General features: G+C 42.2%; 1 protein-coding gene across 6 annotated transcripts in view; it reads left to right on the forward strand.

The window, feature by feature from the left end:
• Positions 1–22,122, forward strand: part of CACNA1I (calcium voltage-gated channel subunit alpha1 I) — a 176,558-nt gene that overhangs the window by 74,640 nt on the left and 79,796 nt on the right. For 5 of the 6 annotated variants that reach the window (XM_054086735.1, XM_054086745.1, XM_054086753.1 and 2 more), the window contains 2 exons: positions 8,835–8,947; positions 9,565–9,698. In XM_054086735.1, the coding sequence (XP_053942710.1) occupies positions 8,835–8,947; positions 9,565–9,698 (247 nt within the window). Of the gene's footprint in view, positions 1–8,834; positions 8,948–9,564; positions 9,699–22,122 lie in introns of those variants that run through there. The other variant, XM_054086760.1, reaches the window with a different exon arrangement.

Here is a 22,122-nt window from a genome sequence, read left to right on the forward strand (position 1 = left end):
CACTGAGCCTAAACTCCCACAACAAGAGGACAAAACCTATACCCATAAAGCACCAGAAAGTAAGATCAGGAGATATCCCTTTACTGGGAAGGTGAAAGTTGTGCTGGAAATCAAAGGAGTGTCAATCATGCTTTAGACTCTGCTTGGCATTTTGCAGCCAACTTTCTCTACTTCATGTGTGCCCTGCATTCACCTGTTTACATTTGTGAGCTACCAGAGCGCTCATCTGGTAGACTTAAGGAACATAATGTGGTCTCACAAAGATCAGCGAGAGATGGGGATCTCTATGCTGTGAAAGGTCCCACAAAATACTCTTGTGCATCCTTAAGGTTCTACGTGTCTTCCAAAACCTGTCCCTTTGTTCTTGGTTCCTGAAGAAACATCTATTCCCTGCTTTATGCTGTTTCACTCCAAACATTTAAGCTTTCCTTTCTACTAGAGCAGTGAAAGGAGACCTCTGGAAAGCAAAAGAGAGAGAGACCAAGACAGATGAAAAAAACCCAAACAAATCAGAAAACATTAGGAGTAGTAGGGAGGGGAAAAAACAATGCCTTCATTTCTTTACACTTTCTTGCTTTCCTTGCTCTCCTAAATCCATCACTAGTTCCTTCTCCATTTCTTGAAGCTGAGTCACACAGACACTGCTATTATACTGCTATATTTATTTGGTGGATATGTCTAGTGGACCCACAGAAGATAAGGACCCGATTCAAACCTATCATGACATGAAAGCCAAAGAAGGGACTTGCAGTACTGCCAGATATGGCAGGACTGTTACATCAGTTTGACAGGTGCTGGGGAAGACTTACACGACTTTGGATGGTGTTCCTGGGAGGCAGGAAAATGATGCACAGAAGTGAAGAGTAAGGATTTAGAGAGATTTTGATTTTTCTTGCAAAGCACTTTGTATTTTTACACATTGGAGTGGAGTTTCCACCAAATAATCTTAACTACATCCAGATTAAATCAGATAAAAAGCCAACAAAAAAAAAAAATGCCCACTGTGGCTTAGGCTCTGGTTTGAGAATGGTCACTCCACCAGCCTCTCTCATTGGACTTTTCACGTCCTGGGATCATGCGTGATGGAGAGCCTGTATCAGAGCATTCATCTGTCCCATTCAAATTCAGATTTTGTTATTATGGAGCACATTGCTGATTCAAATCACTCCTGGACTGCACAAGCCTTTCTGCCCCGACCTGCCAAGTGCAGATCTTCCTTAATGAAGAGGTCCAACTCAGTGCAAAATCAAAGACTTAACCCTTCTATGATCACTACTTTGCCACTGATGTCAGTAGGGAATTCCCTCCACAAAGTGAACCATCAGTAAACAGTAAAATTTTACAGATCGAGTTCCAGTTTTGTGGTTCAGAGGGTTTAATCTGGTGGTTCTTCCCTGGTATTTGTTACCCCTACAGCTGCGGCAGGAATCAGCTGCTGACCCTGCCACTTAGACTCGAAGATTTTGGAGAAAAATTCTTTCAGTTGCTATATAGCATAATAATGTTTCAAGCTGCAGTCCTATCACCTCATGCTGTGACCTTGTCAAAGCTCCTAATGTGAAGCCAGGTCAGGCTTTGGATGGTGATCTCCAAAGCGTAGCCAGAATGCTGCAGGAGCATCATTTGGGAGTCAGCGGGAGTTATGATTTCTCAAGTCAGTCCTGAACTGATCCCACAGCATGGTGGAGTGCTTTGCTGGCAAGTAAGACATGCAGCCGCAGTCTCAGGCATCTGAGGATATTAAAAAGCTCTTTCTCCAGGAACAGTCGTTATCTCTAATGTCCTGCTCAAGTTTAAATTTAGGTAATTACTTTCTTCTGACCTAAAAAACAATTCTTGGTTGTTTATTTTCCTAGATACTATATTTTCTTCGTGCTTCCTATAGTAAACAGCTTTGTAGGAATGTTGCACACTGTTAAACAGATGTTCTGTTGCACGCTAAAAGCTAGATGTGATTTGGAGGTGGGTCATTATCAGTAGAGAAGCTCTGGGGCCCAGCTGCTACAGGCAGGAGGTAATCATTAGTAGTAGGGCTGTGTAGCAGCATTGATGAAGATGCATGGTATTAGTGAGATATTTGAATAATTAGCGGTGGGATCTGCACACCTCTTCTGAAGCAAAACCAAGGTTGCTTTAGAAGTCTAATGTATATCTGCCCAGGTGGTGTGATGACCAGCCAGAATTCTTAGCATAACTCACACTGACTTTAGAACTAATGCGCTCTTCTGTGGTGAAGAGCATCGTAAAGAAGCCTTGCTTTCTCTCCACAGCCTCCCATTTGATTAGGGTCCTTCTGTGATCTGTTGTGGCCCTACACTAGGTCTGAGCTCTCTCACTGGCTTCCTATTTCTGGAATAGGTGAAGACTTGTCTCATCGCATTAATACCTCTGCCTATTTGCTCTTCAGATTCCTTCTTAGTCTCTTAATCTCCATTGTATGTTTTTCCTGCCAGAGGTTAAATTTCTTTCTATTAGTTTTGGTTTTGCTGGTCTTGAGAGTTTAATGGATGCCATTAACAGGTCTGAATAAAACATTATGGAAAGAGTTTTAAGAAATGAGAGGCTTGCCTAATTTTGTTGCTGTAGTGAAAAGAAAACATCCAACATTTTCCCAAAAGCTGTCTTCAATGCTTGTCTAACTCTGCATAGGGGTATGATATGGTGTATGAGGTACAACTGACTTAGTTCTTGTTAGTCTCTAAGCTAAATTTGAATTTGAGCTACACAGCCAAAAGCCTTTGTGGCCTGGTACAGAGTCTGCTTTTTGAGCAGTCCTGTGGAGTTAGACTGATCAGAAAGGCTGACCTATGGTTGTTTGTTTTGTTGCTGTTTATCTGATTTAATGTGGATGTGACTGAGTCTTTTTCTTCTTTTGTAAAGAATCTGTTCTTGATGGAAAGTCCAACTGAAAGGGCAGAAACATGGAAGTATTACCAAGCATTTAAAATCTCTACTGCCTTCCTTTTCTATAGTTTCTTGTCCTGCCTCCCACTAACACCATCAGAAGTTGTGCCTCTCAAATCAATGTAACAGTCTTGCCACGTCACTTCCTTGGCATCAATATTGTGAAAGACTTGAAGACCTTAGCAATGCATATGTCAATTCTCTAAAGTTTGGGTACTCCTCTTTTGTGAGGAGAGTGCATTAACGATGACATGATGTACACAAACATATACAAGAAGTTACATGACATGGGAAGAACTAAAGCATGTCAACCTTCAGGGTTTGTAAAAAGGTTTTATGACTTACCTTCTGTGGCTTGGCCACCATGAAATCCCAGCATTACAATGTTGGGTATTGACATTTAATTTCCAGTTAACTCAGAACTGAGAAAAAGAGAATTCTAAGTCAGGTCAAAACCTCACAACCTTTTTTCTGTAAGGTTGAAACATTTCTTTGCACTGAAAAAAAACAAAGAAGAAATGTTTCAGCTTTTCCAAAACAGGATTTTTAAAGACTTTTGTTCTGAGAAATGTTTTGATTGTTTTGATCTATTTGAACACAAACACATTTTGAGCTTTATTTTCCTTTGAGTGAACATCAAGTGTTATGTTCAACTTCTAGTGAGTTAGCTTAGCAGATTGAGGCTGAAGAGAAAGAATCCCATTGCTTCTGTTGACTTGTTTTGTAGAAGATGACCATGAAACTCCTATTTATGAGCACAGAAAAAGAAGGGGGAAAAAAGTGAGTGGTGGTAAGAAAAAAGTGGGACAGAGGAAAAAAAAATAAGACTTGCCTCTGAGGGTGTCTGCAAAAGCCAATAGCAATGAGGGAGAGAAAATAAGCACTTTTTTCCCTGGAGCTACTTGTTTCTCTGACCTTCACAACACAACAATCGCTCCTTCCATTATAAATGAAATACTAACTGTCTTACTGCAGTTACAGCATCCTACCAACTTCTTGCAGGAGGATCACAAAGCACGGAAGGAAACTGGGGAAGGAACATAGCAAATGCAACCACCACAAACTGGAATCACAGGTGGGAGGCCACAAGGAGTTATGTGCATGGGTGGCTCAATGTTTGGGATGCATTGTATGGGGCTCTGTGCTTCCAGTTCAGCCACTGAACTGCTTTGCCACAGCAGGCTGTTCTGTCTGTTTGGGGGCAGAAACAGGTGCTACCATGAGCAGACATTACACAGGGCTGGGTTTTTCCCCTTGCTTTAAGTGCTTTGTAGCCAAGGGATTTCTGCAGTAGATTGAACAGACCTAAGCTATTCAGAACCTGAATTGGCACAAAGCATATCTATCCCAGAAGTGCTTTGGAGATAGCAACAAGAAGGTGTGAGGGATTGTCATTCTTGTAAAGCTAATATATCTTTTGTGCTGTTAGGAGTGACAGTAGCTGGTGTACTCTTACTCTTCAGTGGATGATGAAGAAAGAAAGAAAGAGGAAGAGAGAGGACCGCAAAGTATTGCTTCAATTTGTTGTATTTTTGTCAGTGATAAAAAGCTGAGGTTGAAGCTGATCACAAGAACATTGAGTGGATACTGAGTTATTCATGTGCGGGCTTTTTACAGCTCCAGTACAGCATACCTTGATTTTGCTGTTTGTCATTCAGGAATTGAGTCCAAAAGGTTTGCGTGTATCTCATCATCTGTTTTTAACATTGCATTATACATAGTCATGTTATCAAGCACTCTGCAAGATGTCCAGTTCCCACAAACCCCTGCAGACCTCCTTAGCTGTCCTGTAACTTGTGGCTTTCAAACCTGACTCCATCCCAGATGTTTTGGAGTAGAACACAGTTCTCTCCTGGTGTGTGCTGCTGTGCCCCCTTTGAATCTTTCCCCATCCCAGATTTACCCTTCCTGTTGGAAGATGTGGTGGAGGGTGGGTGGATATGTGGTGGCTGCCTTCAAGTAGCAGCTGGATGGGCCCTACTTGGAGGGGCAAGAATGGGACCCATCAGCAAAGCAAAGTGTTGCTGCCACAGGTAGGCACCAGCTATAGAACCAGTACAAGGAAGCATGTTTTAGGTAAAATATGTTTAACCTAGATGTGGATCTTGATGTCACCGGACAGTGCTAAAGCCAAGAGCTTAACAGAACTTTTACAAGGAGGGGACAGTTACGTGAACAATGAGAGTAGCCTATGGTTAAAAGAGCAAAGAAACTTTTCTCCCTTGTTTTTCTTTTTTTTCAAATGAGTGCTATGACCCCATTATCCTTAAAGGCTTGAATCAACTACGAACTCTCACCTCCCTTTAAGGGCAAGTTATTATATGGTGGATTGCTGCAGTATTTCTTGCACCTTCCTCTGAAGCATCTTGTGGTGGCTAATAGAGAGGAGCTGGCCTTGGGCAGAAATACCTGGGTCTCCTTTTAGTTTCTAAAACCTGTTGTAGGTCCCAGACCTTGCTAGGAAAGCTGTTGGGATTGGGTCCATGGGGAAGGGAGGGCATGTGTGTGGGTTCAATTGTTATTAGGAGATTTGAACTTCGAAAGAAGTTAATTAGCAATGAAACTTCTGACTGAATGATGCAGATTGTGAAGACTGGCTTTGTCAGCAGCTGAAATTAATTACAGGCTCAGGCACAGGGAAAAGGAGGGGGATGAAGTATGCGGGGAGGGGGAGGCATCACCGAAAGGAAGATGATAAACCTGGCTGCAGGCTGTTGCCGTGGTGATGAGAGGCAGTCACTGTGGTTGACAGTGATGACACATTGAAGGCAGCAGGTACTTCTAATTGCCCCCTCCACCGACCCTAGCAGGAAGCAATCCCTTCCAACTCAGGGCAGGAGATGCTCTGGTTTTCTCCTTATACTTTCTTCCTCTCCACTGCAGGTTGGATGTGCCTTTTCAGGGTCCCTGCCTCCTTTGAAAGAAAAACCATGGGGCAGCAGCTCTTCCTAATGTCAGTTTAATAGCTCAGGAGCAGCCAGCAATTCAGCAGCATCCTCAGGAAGCCTGGACCACACTGGCAAACTTTCAGAGAGCTGGCATCCAAAAAGCAGAGGAGGAGAAATTGAGTGCAGCTGGTCAGCTTTTTGAGCAAGAAGGTCAGAGCCTCATGCATCTGGCTCTTATTGCAATGTTTTTGGGAGTGCTCACCACAACTGGCCAGGTCTCGTGCTTTGGTTTCTCACTGGCTGCCCAAAGTCTGGGGGTTCTGCTGTGAGGTGAGTGAGATGAACATGGGAGCATCTTGACCACCCACACATTGCTGCTGCACAAAAGTGCAGATCTGTATGAAATAAACGCTTGACTTCAAGCCCCTTCACCTGAATTCCTTGAGTTTGGATGCAGTTAGAGAGTACTCCCTGCCTCTGTCTCTTGTGTCGTGTTTACTAGATGTTTGCTGAGGAAAACCCCCTGGCCTTCAAAACAATTTCTGCTTTTTATTTTTTATATATTTATTTCATCCAGGTCTATTCTGAGCACTGGCTCTGTTGGTACCTCTCCTGAGTGCCTTATGCCCAGGGAAAAGGACTTTTGCAGCTGTTGGCTTACTCTGTACAGAAACTCTTTTGGCCCCTTGAAGAGTGTCATTTAGCACTGATCCCTCTGTAAGGGCTTCACTGACACTACTTTCTCAGTAACTGTCAAAGCACCCGCTGCAAAATGGAGAGGCTGAGAATGCTGGGACTGCTCAGCCTGGAAAAGGCCCAAGGGGTTCTTATCCATGCGCATAAAACCTTATAGGGGTAGTAAAGGAGACAGACAAACTCCGTGCAGTGGTGCCCAGTGACAGGGCAAGAGGCAACGAGCACAGCCTGAAAACTGGAATATCCCATTTAAATGTAAGAAATCATATTTTCACTGTGTAGATAATTGAACACTGAGCAGGTTGTCCAGAGAGATTCTGCTGCCTGTATCCTTGGAGATATTCAAAATACAACTGGATGCAATCTACTGTAGCTAATGCTACTTTGAGCGGGGCAGTTGGACAATATGACATCCAGAGGCCTCTTCAAATCTCACCCATTTTCTGATTCTGTAACTCTATGAAAGGTGATGCTGAACAGATTTTGAAAATTCTGGAAGTGTATTGCTGTCTTATCAGAGAAGCCTGTGGGATCTAATGGAAACTTTCTCCAATTGCTCTCCTGGGCTTTGGATCAGGTTGATAAAGAAAGATATAAGAGAGAAAGGTGGAAAGTTGTGTTGTGTAGACCTCTGAGGGCAAACATTTTATTCATGCCCTTTTGGTATAGTCCTCTCAGAAAAAGCCTTTTGAAGTCTGTATTGAGGGTGGGCTCCATGTGCGCTGCTTTGGACAGGACTTGGGATTAACTTCATGTGAGAGATTTCATGTTCTTGAAATCACCTCATAGTATGACTGGCACAGCAGAGCTGGTGCTTTCCTCTTGTCTGACTTTGAAGCTGAGGGTGGATCACTGAAAACCAGGTTGGGAAGAAGAGAAAAAATTAATAATCTTCTACATCAGATTGTGCAGGTTAGTCATGAATCACTGTCAGAGAATGAGCACGGAAGAGTTGCTCAGAACAAACCACAGATGCTGAGTGTCTTTCAGAAGTGACTAGAGATACATGGCACTGTTTTGGATTCAGATCTGCAGGGACTGAAAATGGGTGTACTCTGGGTTGTAATTTAAATAGATAATTTGTTGACTCTATTACTTTAACTTTAAAAAGCTTTAATTCTCTGGAAATTGAAAATGAGCAGATACGTTTATGTGAGGCGTGTTAAAATACTCCAGAATGATGGTCTGCTGCCTGTTGGTGGTCCATCCTCATTGGATCTACATCACTGCTTTGCAATGCAAACACTGGAAAAGCTATCACAGGAACATGCCTGCTTTTAGTGCTAAAACTGTGTAAATGAGTTCTTGGATATGTGTGTCAGGTCTGAAGACTCCTTTAGGAGGAGAGGCATAGTGAAGAGGAGGCAGGTAGAGGATGTGGAAAGCACAGAGTAGGTCACGCAAATACACCATTTTTACCCTCTTCTGTAATACATAAATGAAGTGTCACTTGATGAAATTAAAAGGCAACAAATTAAAAATAAATAGGAGGAAACAATTTTTAATGTAAAGTATAATTAGCTAATGTAGCTCACGGCAGCCAACTATTATCGAAGCAGATATTTTAGTAAGATTATCAACAAAGGATTCAAATGAATAAGCAAGGCATCTGCAGGGACACCAGTGTAGCTGAGAAAACAATTATAAGGGCTATCAATCCTCATGCTTTAGGGCATAAACAGATCACCAGCTGGGGTCAGAAATACAATTTTCCCCCATGAATACTGAATAACTTAATTAGGCACGTTGTGGAGTTTTGTCCAACATAGGTCACTGATGGAAGCAAAATAACGGATTAGATGGACCATTGACCTCTTCCAATATGGCAACTCTTTATCTTCAAGTTCCTCTCAGAATGAAAGAGGGACACTTGTAGCCTTCACTTGTACCCCATTCCCAGGAGGGCAGTAATCACTAGGAACACGTAGAAATCTGTCTGTCCATTTTGATTTACATCCCCAGATCATAGAAATCTCTGCTACATTTGAGCATAAGCCACCATGGAAAATATCTTCCATGTATTTGGAAGATTCAGTTGACCAACAAGGGAAGAGACTAAGCAAACTGACAGGAGAGGAGTGAGTATCTGTTTAACTATGGCAACTATTTGACTGGTATAAGTACCTTAGTCTTTTGTGCTACCTCTACTTTCCCCTTTTCAAAAGAGTTTGGCTTAATCAAAGAGGGGAAGAGTAAGGAACTGAGGAGGGGAAACATAAGAATGTAATAAATCGGCCTACCAGCAGTTGTTATTTCCCTTAATCTTCCCATTTTGTCACCCTAAGCCTACAGCAAAATTATCTCAGCCATGATGCTTTTACAGAAGCTTTCCTTGACTCTTTGCCACTTGGTTTGAGTGTGTCAGCATGATGGTGATTTTGTTAAACTGCGTTACCCTGGGGATGTACCAACCCTGTGAGGATATGGACTGCCTTTCTGACAGGTGTAAAATCTTGCAGGTAAGCAGATTTTCTTCTTGTTGTGATGGTACCTCAGTCCAAGTCACAAATTTTCATGCATGCTTTCCTTCAGTGTGTGGGCAATACCTTCCCAGACAGCTTGGCAAATTGTCCTTGGCAGTAAGCTATCCTGTTGTAAAATGGCAAGATCTTGCTTTGAGGAAGGGGTTGGGGTGAGAGATAATGAGTGAAGTCTACTTGTGACTGTGCAACAGAGAACTGTTGCTAACCTTCCTAATCCTGTGCATAAGCAGGGGTTTCCTGACATAGACAGCTACAAGACACGTAGCTCAAAGATGAGCTAGGGAGAAATAACTAAGGTTATAGCACCTAGGCAAGAGAGAATAGCAGTCCACAATGCATTTGCTACTCAGTTGAGGAGCAAGGGTACTACTGAATCCTCAGATATTGTGGCATTCAGGATGCCCAAAGGGAGAAGAAACAAAAGGCGTGCTAAGAAGGGCCATGGGTACATCCAGCCTATGAATGCACTAGCTGTGCTTTCTGCTTCCCCAAAGAGAAGGTAATAGGAAAGGTTGTCAACTATAGCAGTGCTGAGGTTCTCAGACAATGCTGAGAACGCTGATCAAATATGCTCTTGGGTTTCTGTTTGGCAGGTATTTGATGATTTCATCTTCATCTTCTTTGCCATGGAAATGGTCTTAAAGATGGTGGCCCTGGGAATCTTTGGCAAGAAGTGTTACCTTGGAGACACCTGGAATCGCCTGGATTTCTTCATTGTTATGGCTGGGTAGGTCAACAATTTCTGTTTTTATTTGGCCTGTGTTTGTTAGTTTTGCATGGAATAGGAAAGCACTCCCCATCTGAAGACCAGGTGAAGATTACTGGCAACTACAAATGTACCACGCTGGGTTAAGCCCCTCTTGTACTGATGGCAGGTGAAAATAAATCCTTGCAAGGTTAATGATGCTACTCTTGATTTACTGTGTTGTGACTAAGGGAAAAGTTTCTACTCTGGTGCTACTCCAGTACATCTACAGAGCTGGAATCAGATGTGCTGGGCTTAGCAGTCTATGGAAGAAACGGTAGACAAGGTAGCTTATATCTCCAGCTGTGTGTAGGCATCTGTCTTGCACAACTTCAGTAAAGGGTGCTAATTTTTACCAGCTGAAGAAATAGCCCAGAAACCTTTTGTTGTTTTTGTTATTTTTAAAATGCCTAAGTGGAAGAGGTGTACAGGACCTAGCTGGCTTCTTTGTTTTCAGCAGCAATATTTCAAAGGTAGGAATGTAATTTTTGCTACTCTGGGCTTTTTGTCTCTGTGTTGCACTGGCCTTACCCGTGATACTACGGGGATAAATTGACATTTGAGTGTTTTTCACAACAAAGTTGCTATGGCAAAGCTCTGATTTCCCCTCTGTGTGTATGAAGTGGTAAATCTACTGGGATTTGCCCATTGAATCACAGCAAAATGTCTGATACCAGTGGGCATGTGCTTTTTGAAAATTTGTCAATTTTCAATTAGATTGCCTTGTGGTATAGTAAGAAAAAATAACCAATCAACAACCCCCCCCCCCCCCAAAAAAAAAAACAATACAATAACCCAAAAACAAAAGTTCAGAAAGAAATATGTCATAAAATGATAGAATGGTTTGGGTTGAAAGGGACCACAAATATTATCCACTCCCAACTCCTCTGCCATGGGCAGGGACACCTTCCACTGGAACAGGTTGCTCAAAGCCTCATCCAACTTGGCCTTGAACACCTCTAAGGATGGGGCATCCAAAGCTTCTCTGAGCAAATGTAATATTGCTGTTCTCACAGCAAACAAGTGAACGTCTTTCCAGAGAGAAACTCCCACTTTCCTCTTCCTCCCAGCAAGAAATTACCTGCATTCACTGTCACTTGGAAGTGCGCGTATTACTGACTGGGCCAGCCATAAGTTCAAGCTCACTTTACAGAGTTTTTCCACATTTCCCTGCAATGTGGAGCAGCACTGTCTTTGTATTTGCTTTTGACACAGCTTTCCTGCAGTGAGACTTGAAAGTCATTCCCTCTGGAGGGGTATATAATTGCTTCAGGGGGAGCAGTTCAGTTGTAGAAGTCTGAAGGCTGGTTCTTGTCCAGATCGTTCATGAAAGGAGAACAAGTAAATGAAAGCTATAGTGTTTTCTGAACTAATGCAACATGTGTGAGATGGGAAGACTTTTCTTGTGGCTGAGCCTGCTGTGATGATCATCTGATTTAAAATGTCCCTGCATGAGGATCATGAATTTAGCAGGAAAGGCTAAGTTAAAGCACCTCTTGCATGGTGGTGAGAAAAGTCAGATCATTATATGTTCTAGCCTGAGCTCCTGGTGACAAAATCACTGATGTTGGAAGGGGAACCTTGGAGCCCATGGTACTCCTTCGTGTAGGTGATGTGCTGCGGTATGCTGGGAGGAAGGCTGTGCTCCAGATGGGCACAGGATCACCAGCATATGGAGTAAAAGCCATGGGAAATGGAGTCTTACTCTGCCTAGTGTCCCTGCAAGCATGATGTGTGAGTAGTGCTATCTGGAGAGATGAAGAGATCAGTGGGGTGATGCTAAAGGAAAGATGGTGAGCTGAAGTGCTTCCTCCATGCAGGAAACAAGTGAAATCCATGCTACGTAAAGGAGAAGGAAGTAAACCCCATTTATATGTTTCCCTCTGTTGCTATTGCTGGCAGAAGATTGAGGAGAGAGAGTCTTTTGTGCATCTGATTAGCACTACTAGGAAAAAAGCTCATATCTGAACTCCTTTCAGTGCCAAGGAAACTTAGAATCAACTCCTTAGATATAAAATAATCAGTGTGGAGGATTTTTCATTTCTTCAAAACTGAGATAAATTTGTTCCCTGATTTCTATACAATTTTCCTCATAATGTGTCAGGCTGAAATGATAGTAATCTCATTAGAATATCTGATCTCAAAAGACTTTTGCTAAAGAAAGATTTTTCCATTTAGTTATATAGAATTAATGACTATATAATGTATTTTGAGTTATAAAAGCTTGTGGTTATTAATTCATTATTCTTTGAAATTCATTAAAATTGTCTGCACTGTTTAAATCAAATTCAAAGCTCAGACTTACCCTTACACACAGACTGTAGGCTTTTATTTAATCTCAAACTTAAGCCCCAGTCTTTATCCTTCTTGGTCTCACACCTGGATCATGACTTCAGCTTACTCTGGGTCCAGATGCTGCCTTAGCCTTCCGACTGAGGGAAGATACCCTGCTTTAGGTCTTGAGTATTTTCTCCATGCCAGTGAGTTAGATCCTGATCAGAGACTAATCAGTTTTCTCCAAGGGCCTTTTCCTTTCCATAGTCCTGGACTCTCCTTGCCTGTGAGGGAGGTCATAAATTTGGTTCTCAAGAAAACACCTGTGATGTTGGGAAGTAATGCACTGACTCGAAGACATGCAGCTTCTCTGAATTTCAAGAATGAGGATTGTACTTCCCAGCACCTTGTCTTCTGTTCTTGCTTTCCAAATAAACACCAATGAGCAAAGTTTGGACCAATAAACTGTAGCATGGAAAAGCAAAGTGCAGGCAAGGGACCATTCTGTCAGGTGTTCCTGGGCAGCTGAGATACCTCCATCTGGTTAGCTGCATGACAGCATGTTTTATGAAAGAGCATAACAATTACTTGCTGCTACTGACCCAGAAGGTGTTTTGGTTACATAAACCATGTATTCAGGCATGCATTTGTAGTTTTCTTCTCACTTCCTTGGAAAGCTAGAAGCTATAGTTTTAGTTAGCTCAATTCCCTCATGTGCCCTTGCCCTGCTTGCCCCTGTTCCCCACGCAATCCAGCAGCTCAAGGAGGAAGACTCCATTGTCACTAAAAATGTTCAGTTTCCATGGTGATAGGAGCTGACATCACCAGAACTTTCTCCCCTCTTGCACGCTCCTTCTCCCAGCCACCTTCAATATGGTTTTTTTTTTCCAGAAAGGATTAAAAAAACCAAACCCAAAACAACAGTCCTAACTTAATGCTCTGCTTCATTGTTCCCCTTGGAGCTCCTAAAACTGAGCGAGATAATTTGGGTTGAAGAATGCTGATCCACTTGTGCACACAAACAAATCCAGCTTTGCAGTGCTCCAGTTCCTAACTATGTGCTGACAACAGGAGGTTGCAGGTTCCCAGACGTTTCAAGCAGACTGTGCCTGTCACCAGCTGTCCTGGTGGGAGTCCCTTTTCCCCTGCGTTTGTGATTAGGTCTTGTCTTTCGTCATTTGTTTCCCACAGCAGTAGGTGCATTTGGAGAGCTTGATCTGAAGCAATTAAAAGTGCTGCTTCCTAAAGTTCAGACCCTACTAAGTTTTGAAAGTTGAGATAATGCAAACACTAATCACATTGGAAACAAAGGCCAGTGTCTACATGCATGTATTAAGGAGAAAAGTAATTTATTTCTGGGCTAGCGCTCATCAGATTTTAAGTCAGGCAGTTCTCTAGCAAAAAAAAAGATCAAGGAATCTCTCCTGCTTGCACTATTCTGTGAGTCAGTTATGTCCATGTGTGGTCGGTGATGATGCCACTGTTCCTCTGGGAAGGGAGATGTCCCTTTTCATGACTCTGTCCTTAATGTCCTTGTGCAAGAAGTCAATTCATGCAACCTGCTTGGTCTTGGGGGCATTAATTCCACTTGGGGTGAGTTTTTAATGCCTGTCTTTGAACCAATTGCTGTAATTAGTGATCTGTGGTGAGAATTATGTCTGTCTCTGCCCTCTTCTGTGGCACCCCCATGACATGTTCTTGTATGCAATTTTACTTGTGTAAATAGGTAGGTAGTTTAAAGGGGAGAAGGCTTCACTATGTGCCTAGGAGGATGATCATGATGACGAATACATGCCCAGAATATAACCAAAACCTTTCCTTAATTACTTGCTGCGTGGAGTCAAATGGCTGAGGAGAGGTTAGTGTATCTTTCAGAGAATGCCCCATCTTTGCCCCTCTCCATCATCACACTGGAGCTCGCCACCCTGATCTCATAAGCTGTGGTCAAATCTCATCCTAGCTTTGCCTTTGATGAGAGAAGTGGCATGACTTTGTATATGGACTCAGGTTGTGCCAGGGGAGGTTCAGATTAGGTATTAGGAAAACATTCTTCACTGAGACAGTTATCAGGCACTGGAACAGGCTTCCCAGGGAAGTAGTTGAGTCACCACCCCGGATGTATTTAAAGGTTGGGTAGATGAAGTACTCAGATATATGGCTTAGTAACAGACAGGTACGGTTGGATTTGATGATCTCAAAGGTCTTTTCCAACCAAACAATTTTGGCATTTTAGGATGTATTTACAGTGCTTTTTTTAACAGCTTTTAAAAGTGGTGGACATCAGAACAAGACATAGTACTTTGTGTAGCCACTTCAGTGCCTTCAGTGGTAACACGGTCTCTTTGCCAGCTTGAAATTGCCCTGTTCCTACAGCCAAGGATTGTGATAGCCCATTGAATCAATCACCACATCTCCCGATCAATTAATTCAGCTGCTTTCTCCATTGGCTCCAAGCTTGTTTGGTTGGGCTTTTTCCCCTCTCAGTCTCCACTTCCGAAGGAAGAAAATCCCTTACTATTAATGGGAACAGCAAACTTTGTTCTCAGATGTATGCTGTTACGTTTGTTCACACTGGAATACATATTATTTGCATTTCCAAAGCGGTTCATACTGTTCTGTATTGCTGACTTGTCCTCTTCATTGATTTTTCTCTTCTCCCCAAAATATGCTTCAACTGCAAAATCCATCAGTGTTTTCTCTCTTTTTTTTTTTTATTTTCTGCCAGGTTTTGATAAATAAATAAATAACAGAGTGGCAAGAACTGCGCTTTACAGAAGTACATCTGCTCACAAATGATTCCCATTTACTGTGGCATGTGAGGTTTATTACTTAGCCAGGTTTTTTCCAGCCTAATGTATTTCATGATGATTTCATATAATTCCAAGCATATCAACGTAATTACTTGTGTGAACCAGACTTGTAATCTCATAAGAAATTATAGTACATTAGTTTGGTGTTGTCTATTTTTCCTTAAACCTGTGTTGATTATGGTTAATTTTATTATCCACTTTTAATCCATAATCTATCAAAGCCACATATTGGTGATTTCATTACAGTAGTGTGATCGGCATCAGTCCAGTCAGCCTGTTGAGATCACTGTCTTTCTGAAGCACTGGCACAACATCAGAATTTCTGTGACCCTTGGATGTTTTCCCAGTTTTCTGAGACTAATCAAAAATCATCAGTACTGGTTCAGATATTTTCTGGCCATCTCATTTAAAACTCTTGGATATAAATTGTCCAGGTCTGCTTATCTTAGAATAGCCCTATGGTGATAGGTGCAGCCTAAAAAGCTTGATCACAGCTGGAACTGAAACTAGCTCATTATCACCTATGGTATAGGTGCATTGTCTGACTTTCCCCATAGAACGTTTTTTTCTAATTGAAGTTTTCTGCTTTTTTTGCACTGTTTGTGATAATTCTTGTTCCTGTTTTCTTGTTCCAGTGATTAACTTGTACCATTTTATGTGCTTGTTCAATTCTTTAACAAATTTTCTACAATTTCCATCTCCTAATTTATATTCATTGGTATCAACTTTCCGTCTCTTGCTATTACATTGCTGCTTTTGCTTTCACTTAGTTGTATTATCTTTTTTGCCTGTTCAGCTTTCTTGTCTCTGTTGAAGCTACCAGGATACCTGATAAATATTCCTAAACACCACTTGATTGTCATCCACAGTTCATGAATAAAAGTCTTTATTCAGGCTGTTTTTGATGCATGGCTGTTTCGGTGTGTTTTCAGCTTCATGAATATGGCCTATCAAATCTGCCAAGTATGTCTAGTACTGTTGATGACCTCATTTGATTTGTACATAACACATGATCAAGTAGTCCTAGCTCTGAAATCTAGGATTAAAAAAAAAACAAACCCAAAAAAAAGCACTTGACAATCCTTCTATCTTCCATCCTTAAATGCAATTTTCTTTGAGTTGTAGGGCACATCACAGTAAATGTTGGGAAATTGCAAAGAGGTTTAGGCGTTCCCAGCACGTTGCCCAAATTCAGCTCTTGCAGACGGATAAGGGGAGGGTCTGTCTCCTATGAATTGCAGAGCAATATCAAGAGTGCTAGTCGGCCTGTTTTCTAGCATGATCTGGACATACCTAATCACATTCATAGGATCACAGGATAATTTGAGTTGGAAAGGACCTTGTGAAGTTTCCAGTTCAATCTCCTTGTTCAAAGGAGGATCAACAACAAACTCAGGTTAGGTTGCTCAGAGTTGTCCAGTCAGGTCTGGAAAATTACCACAGAGACTGCATGGCCTCCCTGAGTCCCAACCCCACTGCTGATTTATCTCTGCAACTACTCTGAACCTCCCTTCCCTTCTTGGATTTATGTCCGTTGTGTCTTGTTCTCCTGCCATGCACCATTGTGAAGAGCCTGGCTTCATCTCCTTATTGACCTCCTTGCAGGTACCAGGGAGCAACCGTTAGGTCCCTCCAAAACCATCTTGTCTCCAGGTTGAACAAACCCCCATTCCTCAGCTGATCCTCACAGTGCTCCAGCTCCTGAACATCCTGGTGACCCTCCACTGAACTTGCTCAAGTTTATCAAACTCTTTCTTCTCTTGAGGGGTCCTAAAACTGAATGTGGTAGTCTAGATGTAATCTACCAAGTGCAAAGTAAAGGGGATAATCTGTTTCCCTAGGCTGTACTCCTGTGTGCAGCTTGGTATGCCATCAGCTTTTCTTGCATAGGCCATGTGTTGTCCGCTGTCCTCCAGGATCCACAGATCCTTTTCAGCAGAGCCACTGCACATCAGTCCTTAGGCAGCACAGGTGCAGGACCTTGCATTCTTCTGTTGAATTTCATGAGGCTTCTGTCAGCCCATTTCTCTATGTAGGAGGAATTCTCTACTTATATGGCAGAAAATTAATCCGTAAGTATTCATTTCAAAATTATCACCTATTCTGTATTTGAAAATGCCATTTTTGATGGAGTGTGTTCCTCCCTTTCCCTTTCTGTCCACTTCAGCCTCCCTAGCTAGGTTAAAATCATTGATTTTAATTTTCCTTTCATGCATATCTTCCCACCAGGCTTTCTTAGTGCCATTTAGGCTGTTTATGCTAATAAAATGAACCATTTCTATTCTCTTTATTACTCAGGCCCCTGGCACTGGTATAGATGATACTGTTTTTCTCCCCTTTATGTCTTTTAGTGCCTTGATTGGTTTTGTTCTTGACATGGAGGGTCTGTAAGAACTAACGTTTTTTCCTAATTTCATCAATTTCCCCTTTGTTCTCCCATTTAACAATCTCCTGTCTGGCCTATCTCTTAGTCCTCTAAAAAATAATTCTTTTAATGAAATACTGGTTAATATTTCTGCATTCCCAGGAGTAGCCCAGTGCTCTGCAAGTCTCCTGTGCTATGTGGCTGGCCAAGCCAGTAGTTCATGACCAGATTCCTCCCTCATCTCCTTTGCTGACTATTTCTTGTCCGTCTTCAGAAATAGTCTATAACCCATGGCATATCATTATAACAAAAACAATTAATGTCAGAATGCATCATCATGGGTAAATATTGTCCTGGAATATTGAAAACCTTCCAAAGTTTGCTTTTTTATATCTTGTTTTGCTTATAATATGGCAGCACAGCTCTCCTGATATCTTAATTTCTTTTCCAAAGTGTCCTTCCCTTTCTGATTAGTTGTGCAGCCTTTGGAGAGAGTTTTCTGGCATCTCTGTACAGCTGGAGATCCCTTCCTGCATGCCTGATAGCCCCGTAGATTGAGCAGAACATTTCTTCGTGCTCCCTGTGCTTCTTAGCTGGATGCTTCTTCAGGAATGTGTTATGCAGCTTCCACATTAGGAGTCTGGAAAGTCATGCTCTCTATTAACTGAGATGATGATGATTTATATTACTATCACTATTATTATTTTTACTTTCTGAGTTATCTATGGTCCTTGATTTCTGCTTCTCCTAATTCTTTAGATATTGCATCCTTTCTTCCATAAGTCTGCAGTGATGCTGCTTCCTGAATCCATTCCAAGCTTGTTTCAAAGCTGTGCAGCATCAGTGCATGTACTTCTGAACACTGACTCTCTCCTTACCGGGAAGCCACTGTTTTATGCTTGTGGCCCCCAGGTTCACCCCTCTGTATTTCAGCTCAGGAAAGGGGACTGGCAGCTCTCAGAAGGATGAGAAGCACCAGGCTGCAGCTTCAAATGCCAGCCCATTCCCAGGAAACAAAACTGGCACTGCACAGTGCCCTTCCACACCGGAAAGATGACACAGCCTGAAAAACATCGTTTGGCCTTAATCTCGCAAGATGGGGAAGTGTGTTGCCAGTCTTCTGCTTTCTCTTTGCTTTTAATTAACTATGGTTCTTCAGGGACCTTGCCAGAATTTGCATAGTTATGACTTTAAAATCTCAAACCATTAAGTACTTATTAGCAGCAGTGTAAACAGCAGAATGCTCAGAAAATCGTAGTTAGCTAATCTTCGATGCCAAGTGAAAGTTCCTATAAAATTATGGCGAGTTAAAGAAAACTGTAATAAATACAGCAATTAGGTGTTTCAAGCAGTGATCAGATGAAGATGGAGACCAGCAAGCAGCAGGCTAAATAGCATCTTAACCAAAGGCAGAAATATCAGAAGCACAGCCCTCCCCCCCAACACACACTCACTTTTTTCTCCTTAATGATACTAATTATTTCATTGGCTTTCTCCTAGTAAAACTATCCATAGATGTGCAACATATTGAAATGAAAGCAATCATCAAAACGAAATGAATCACAGCAGAAAAGAATCAAAACAAGGAGGCAGTGGTACCCTGCATGTGTTACATGTAGTTCTCAATTATTGCCTCTGATTTTGTGCCTCCCTAAAAGCTAATTCCCCACCCTGTGAATTTACCTTTATTGAATAAATAAATTAAAAAAGGAGATAACACCGGCAGGCATGAAGGACCAAAATGTGGACACCTTTTTTCCTCCTCCCCTGCAAGAAAAGAAACACAGATCTTGGAGCCTATGTTCTGACTCCTGGTTTTCAAAAATGAGCCCCCCTCATTCGTCTTCAGTCATATGAGCTTGGCAAGTCCCTCTGGCTTTCTTCTCACAGTGTGAAAACCTGCTTATGTCTTTTTGTATCATGTCTCCAAAACTATTAAGAAACTCTGACGTTTTCTCTTGGTACAGAGTTTGGAGAGAAATCTGAGTGTTCAGGGGTGTGAAATAATCATATTCCAGGCAGCAAGGGACCAGTCTCACAGGTTCTGGAAGCTTTCAGCAGCTTTTGCTTGTAGAGCAATAAAAAAAAAAAAAAGGTTAAAAAGTTTTGTACTGAAACAGGGAGGGGGGGCGGTGGGCAGTTGCAGGTTAGTTTTATAGGAATACTAAGCATCATAGCTCTGGAATTGACTGTGCAATTAGTAATTTATCTATCACTCCCTGAAGAAATGTCTTACTTTTTCTAACAGAATTATAGCCTCTTTAATTATTATATTTTTTTATAAAGGGGGAAATTAGGATGTAATTTTTGCAGCCCTTGTTTTACTAGCAAGGGATATTTTTTCTCTTCTATATTTCATCTTTTATGTCAACAGAGAGTTGTCTTTTCACAGTGTTATGAGCTCTAACTTTGAAAGAGATGAGCAGAACTATTTAGCTGAGTACACCGTGGTTTCTAGAGCAATTTAGAGGGTTCATGTGTAATGTCTGGCCACATCCCATATGATGTTATTCCATCCTTTCTATGATAGGTGTTGAAAGGACTTCTCATTTATTTAGGGTGCATTTTGAAGCCTGTCCCCAAAGGCACCAGACTATGCAAAGTGTGTGCAAATGCCTGCATGGCTCACTCTTCAAGGAAGCTGATAGCAGGTTCAGTGCTAGAGGCTTCCTGGCAGCCCTGCACCTCCCGCACCACTGAGCAACCTGCGCTCATATACCAAAAGATAAAGTCCGAATAACCTGTCCGCTGGGAGCCACAGCATCCATGAAGACAACATTTCTAAGGAGGGGTCCATCGGTGACTGCAGCCCTGATGTGGCTGTGGGGCTGCCTCTGCTGATGCTCCATGCTGGCTGAAGCCCCTGCCCGTTCCAAATGCACTTGTAAATGCTGTGCCTTCTTGGTGCTGTAAGCAAGCAAGCAAGCATGGGAAGGAAATGGGAGCACGGGCCACAACACAACTCTCTGAGCAGGGAAAAGGGGACACCTAGAAACAGTCTTTAATTTCTGCCATAGCCCCTGGGACCTTTGCAGACAGGCAAGGATGTAGTTCCAGCTGTAGAGTGAAAGATCTGGCACGGTGCAGAAATCTTGAAAAATAGGTCTCATCTGAGAGCCCCTGTAGTCCTGGGGCTGGCAAGTGGCCTATATGCATGTGCTGTGTTTTTTCTCTTCACCGGTATGTGTGCAAACTTGGGGTGGAAGCAGTGGTCCTCCTCTTTTGCCCAGCATCTGGGCACGCCTTGTCAAAATCTCCGAGCTCTATTTCTTTGCAAGATTGAATTCGTCCCTTAACAGTTCCTGCCTGCTTACAGCTCTTCTTGTGTACAAGCTAGGGCACATCCAGCCTTAGCAAGGGCTGTCAGGAGGCGTCTTGGGTGTCACACATGCTCCATGCTTTAGTTGTTCAGTTTTCTGCTCTTCCTCCTGCCTCCATGCTGTTGCTCCAATGCTGATGGTTCTCACTATCCAGGGAGTTGTGGGCACCAGTAAGTGGATTTTGCTGCCTTCCCTTCATTTTTTTGCATAGCACAGATTCAGCTAATAGAGGCCCTGGGGGAGCCTGGCCAGCGCTGTTCTCCCCATACCCTGCCCACTGCTACATCTCTGGTCACAGGTGATCCAGACTGTGGATCTAGTGATGCACATGCCTTTTAATTTCATCAGAACTGCACATTAATACAAGAGGGAAGACCACTGGAGTACATTGTCCAGTGAGAGGACCGGCTTTGCTCCTTCTGTGTGAAGCCAGAGCAGAGGTGGTGAGATTTTCCTCTCATCCTGGTGTGTGGCATAGAGGTGAGGGAATTTAGGTGTAGATCACTCTCCCAGCACCGCAGCACAAACTTCAGGTGGGAGATTTAAGCTGTGGGATGGCTCATGCATGGTGCTCATATCGGGGGATGGATACCTTGGTAAATGGAGAGACATCAGCTCCAACTTTTGATGCCGATTTCAAAATTAAAAATTCAGACATGGAAAGCTGGCAGACCTTGTCTTGTATTTTCCCCGTGACTCCTATGTTCTAGATCTCTGAAGCTGTAGAAATTCCAGAGTGTGGGATTTGACAGCCAACAAGGAGCCAAGGACAGAAAGGCCATATTCTTGTACACAGAAAATATTAAATCACATCTAGTCATCGTATAGGTACATGTCAGGTTTAGACCCCCCTGAGTGAGCCAAGAAGCTGAAGGACTTTGGAGCAGAGAGCAACTAATAATCTGCTTTTGTCACTCCAGGTGCTCATAGATGTAAAGACCACATGAAGGTCCACAAGCAGGAAAAGCTTCACTTTGCTCAGAGGCTTATAGCAAGCCTAAAATTACAGCTAAGAAGTCACATCTGCAAAGTTTCTGGCTTCAATGCCAACCCCAAATTTATTTGACAAAGACATATGAATTAATTAGACTGCAGTTAATTAGGTTTCAATTGAAAACCCCTATCAGAGAAGGGGAATTTGAATTTGACAAAAACATATTGGTTTTGTGTCATAAGCAAAATACTGCCTCAGTATTTGTCATGGATCCTTCCAGAATAAATTTTAAATATTATTTCTTGGATGCTAATTTTCATCAAAAAGAAGTTCAGGAGCTAAGATTAGTAAAGTTAATAATTATTTAATAAACATATGAGGAGATGTAAATATGAAGATGTAAATGGTAATGTTTAAACTGTTTTAATCATGATTTCATCAAGTCCAATTGTGAGGAAACTGCCGCTGCATAAGTGTATTATCTTGGGTTACACATACAACAGCATGAAGTCTAAATTTTCTGGATTCTTTATATGGTTTTCATATTCTTGCTATGTCTATTTTAAATAGTCTTAGGTTTTATTCCTCCACCCAGTAGTCAGTTTGCTCTTCCGTGCCTACCACGGAGCCATGCTGGCCATGAATTTCTGCTGTTGGGCAACGAGCATTGCTCTTCTCTCCTGAGTTTCATTGCTGCTGGAGA

This window comes from Cuculus canorus, chromosome 1 (assembly GCF_017976375.1).
Source record: "Cuculus canorus isolate bCucCan1 chromosome 1, bCucCan1.pri, whole genome shotgun sequence".
Classification (NCBI taxonomy): Eukaryota; Metazoa; Chordata; class Aves; order Cuculiformes; family Cuculidae; genus Cuculus; species Cuculus canorus.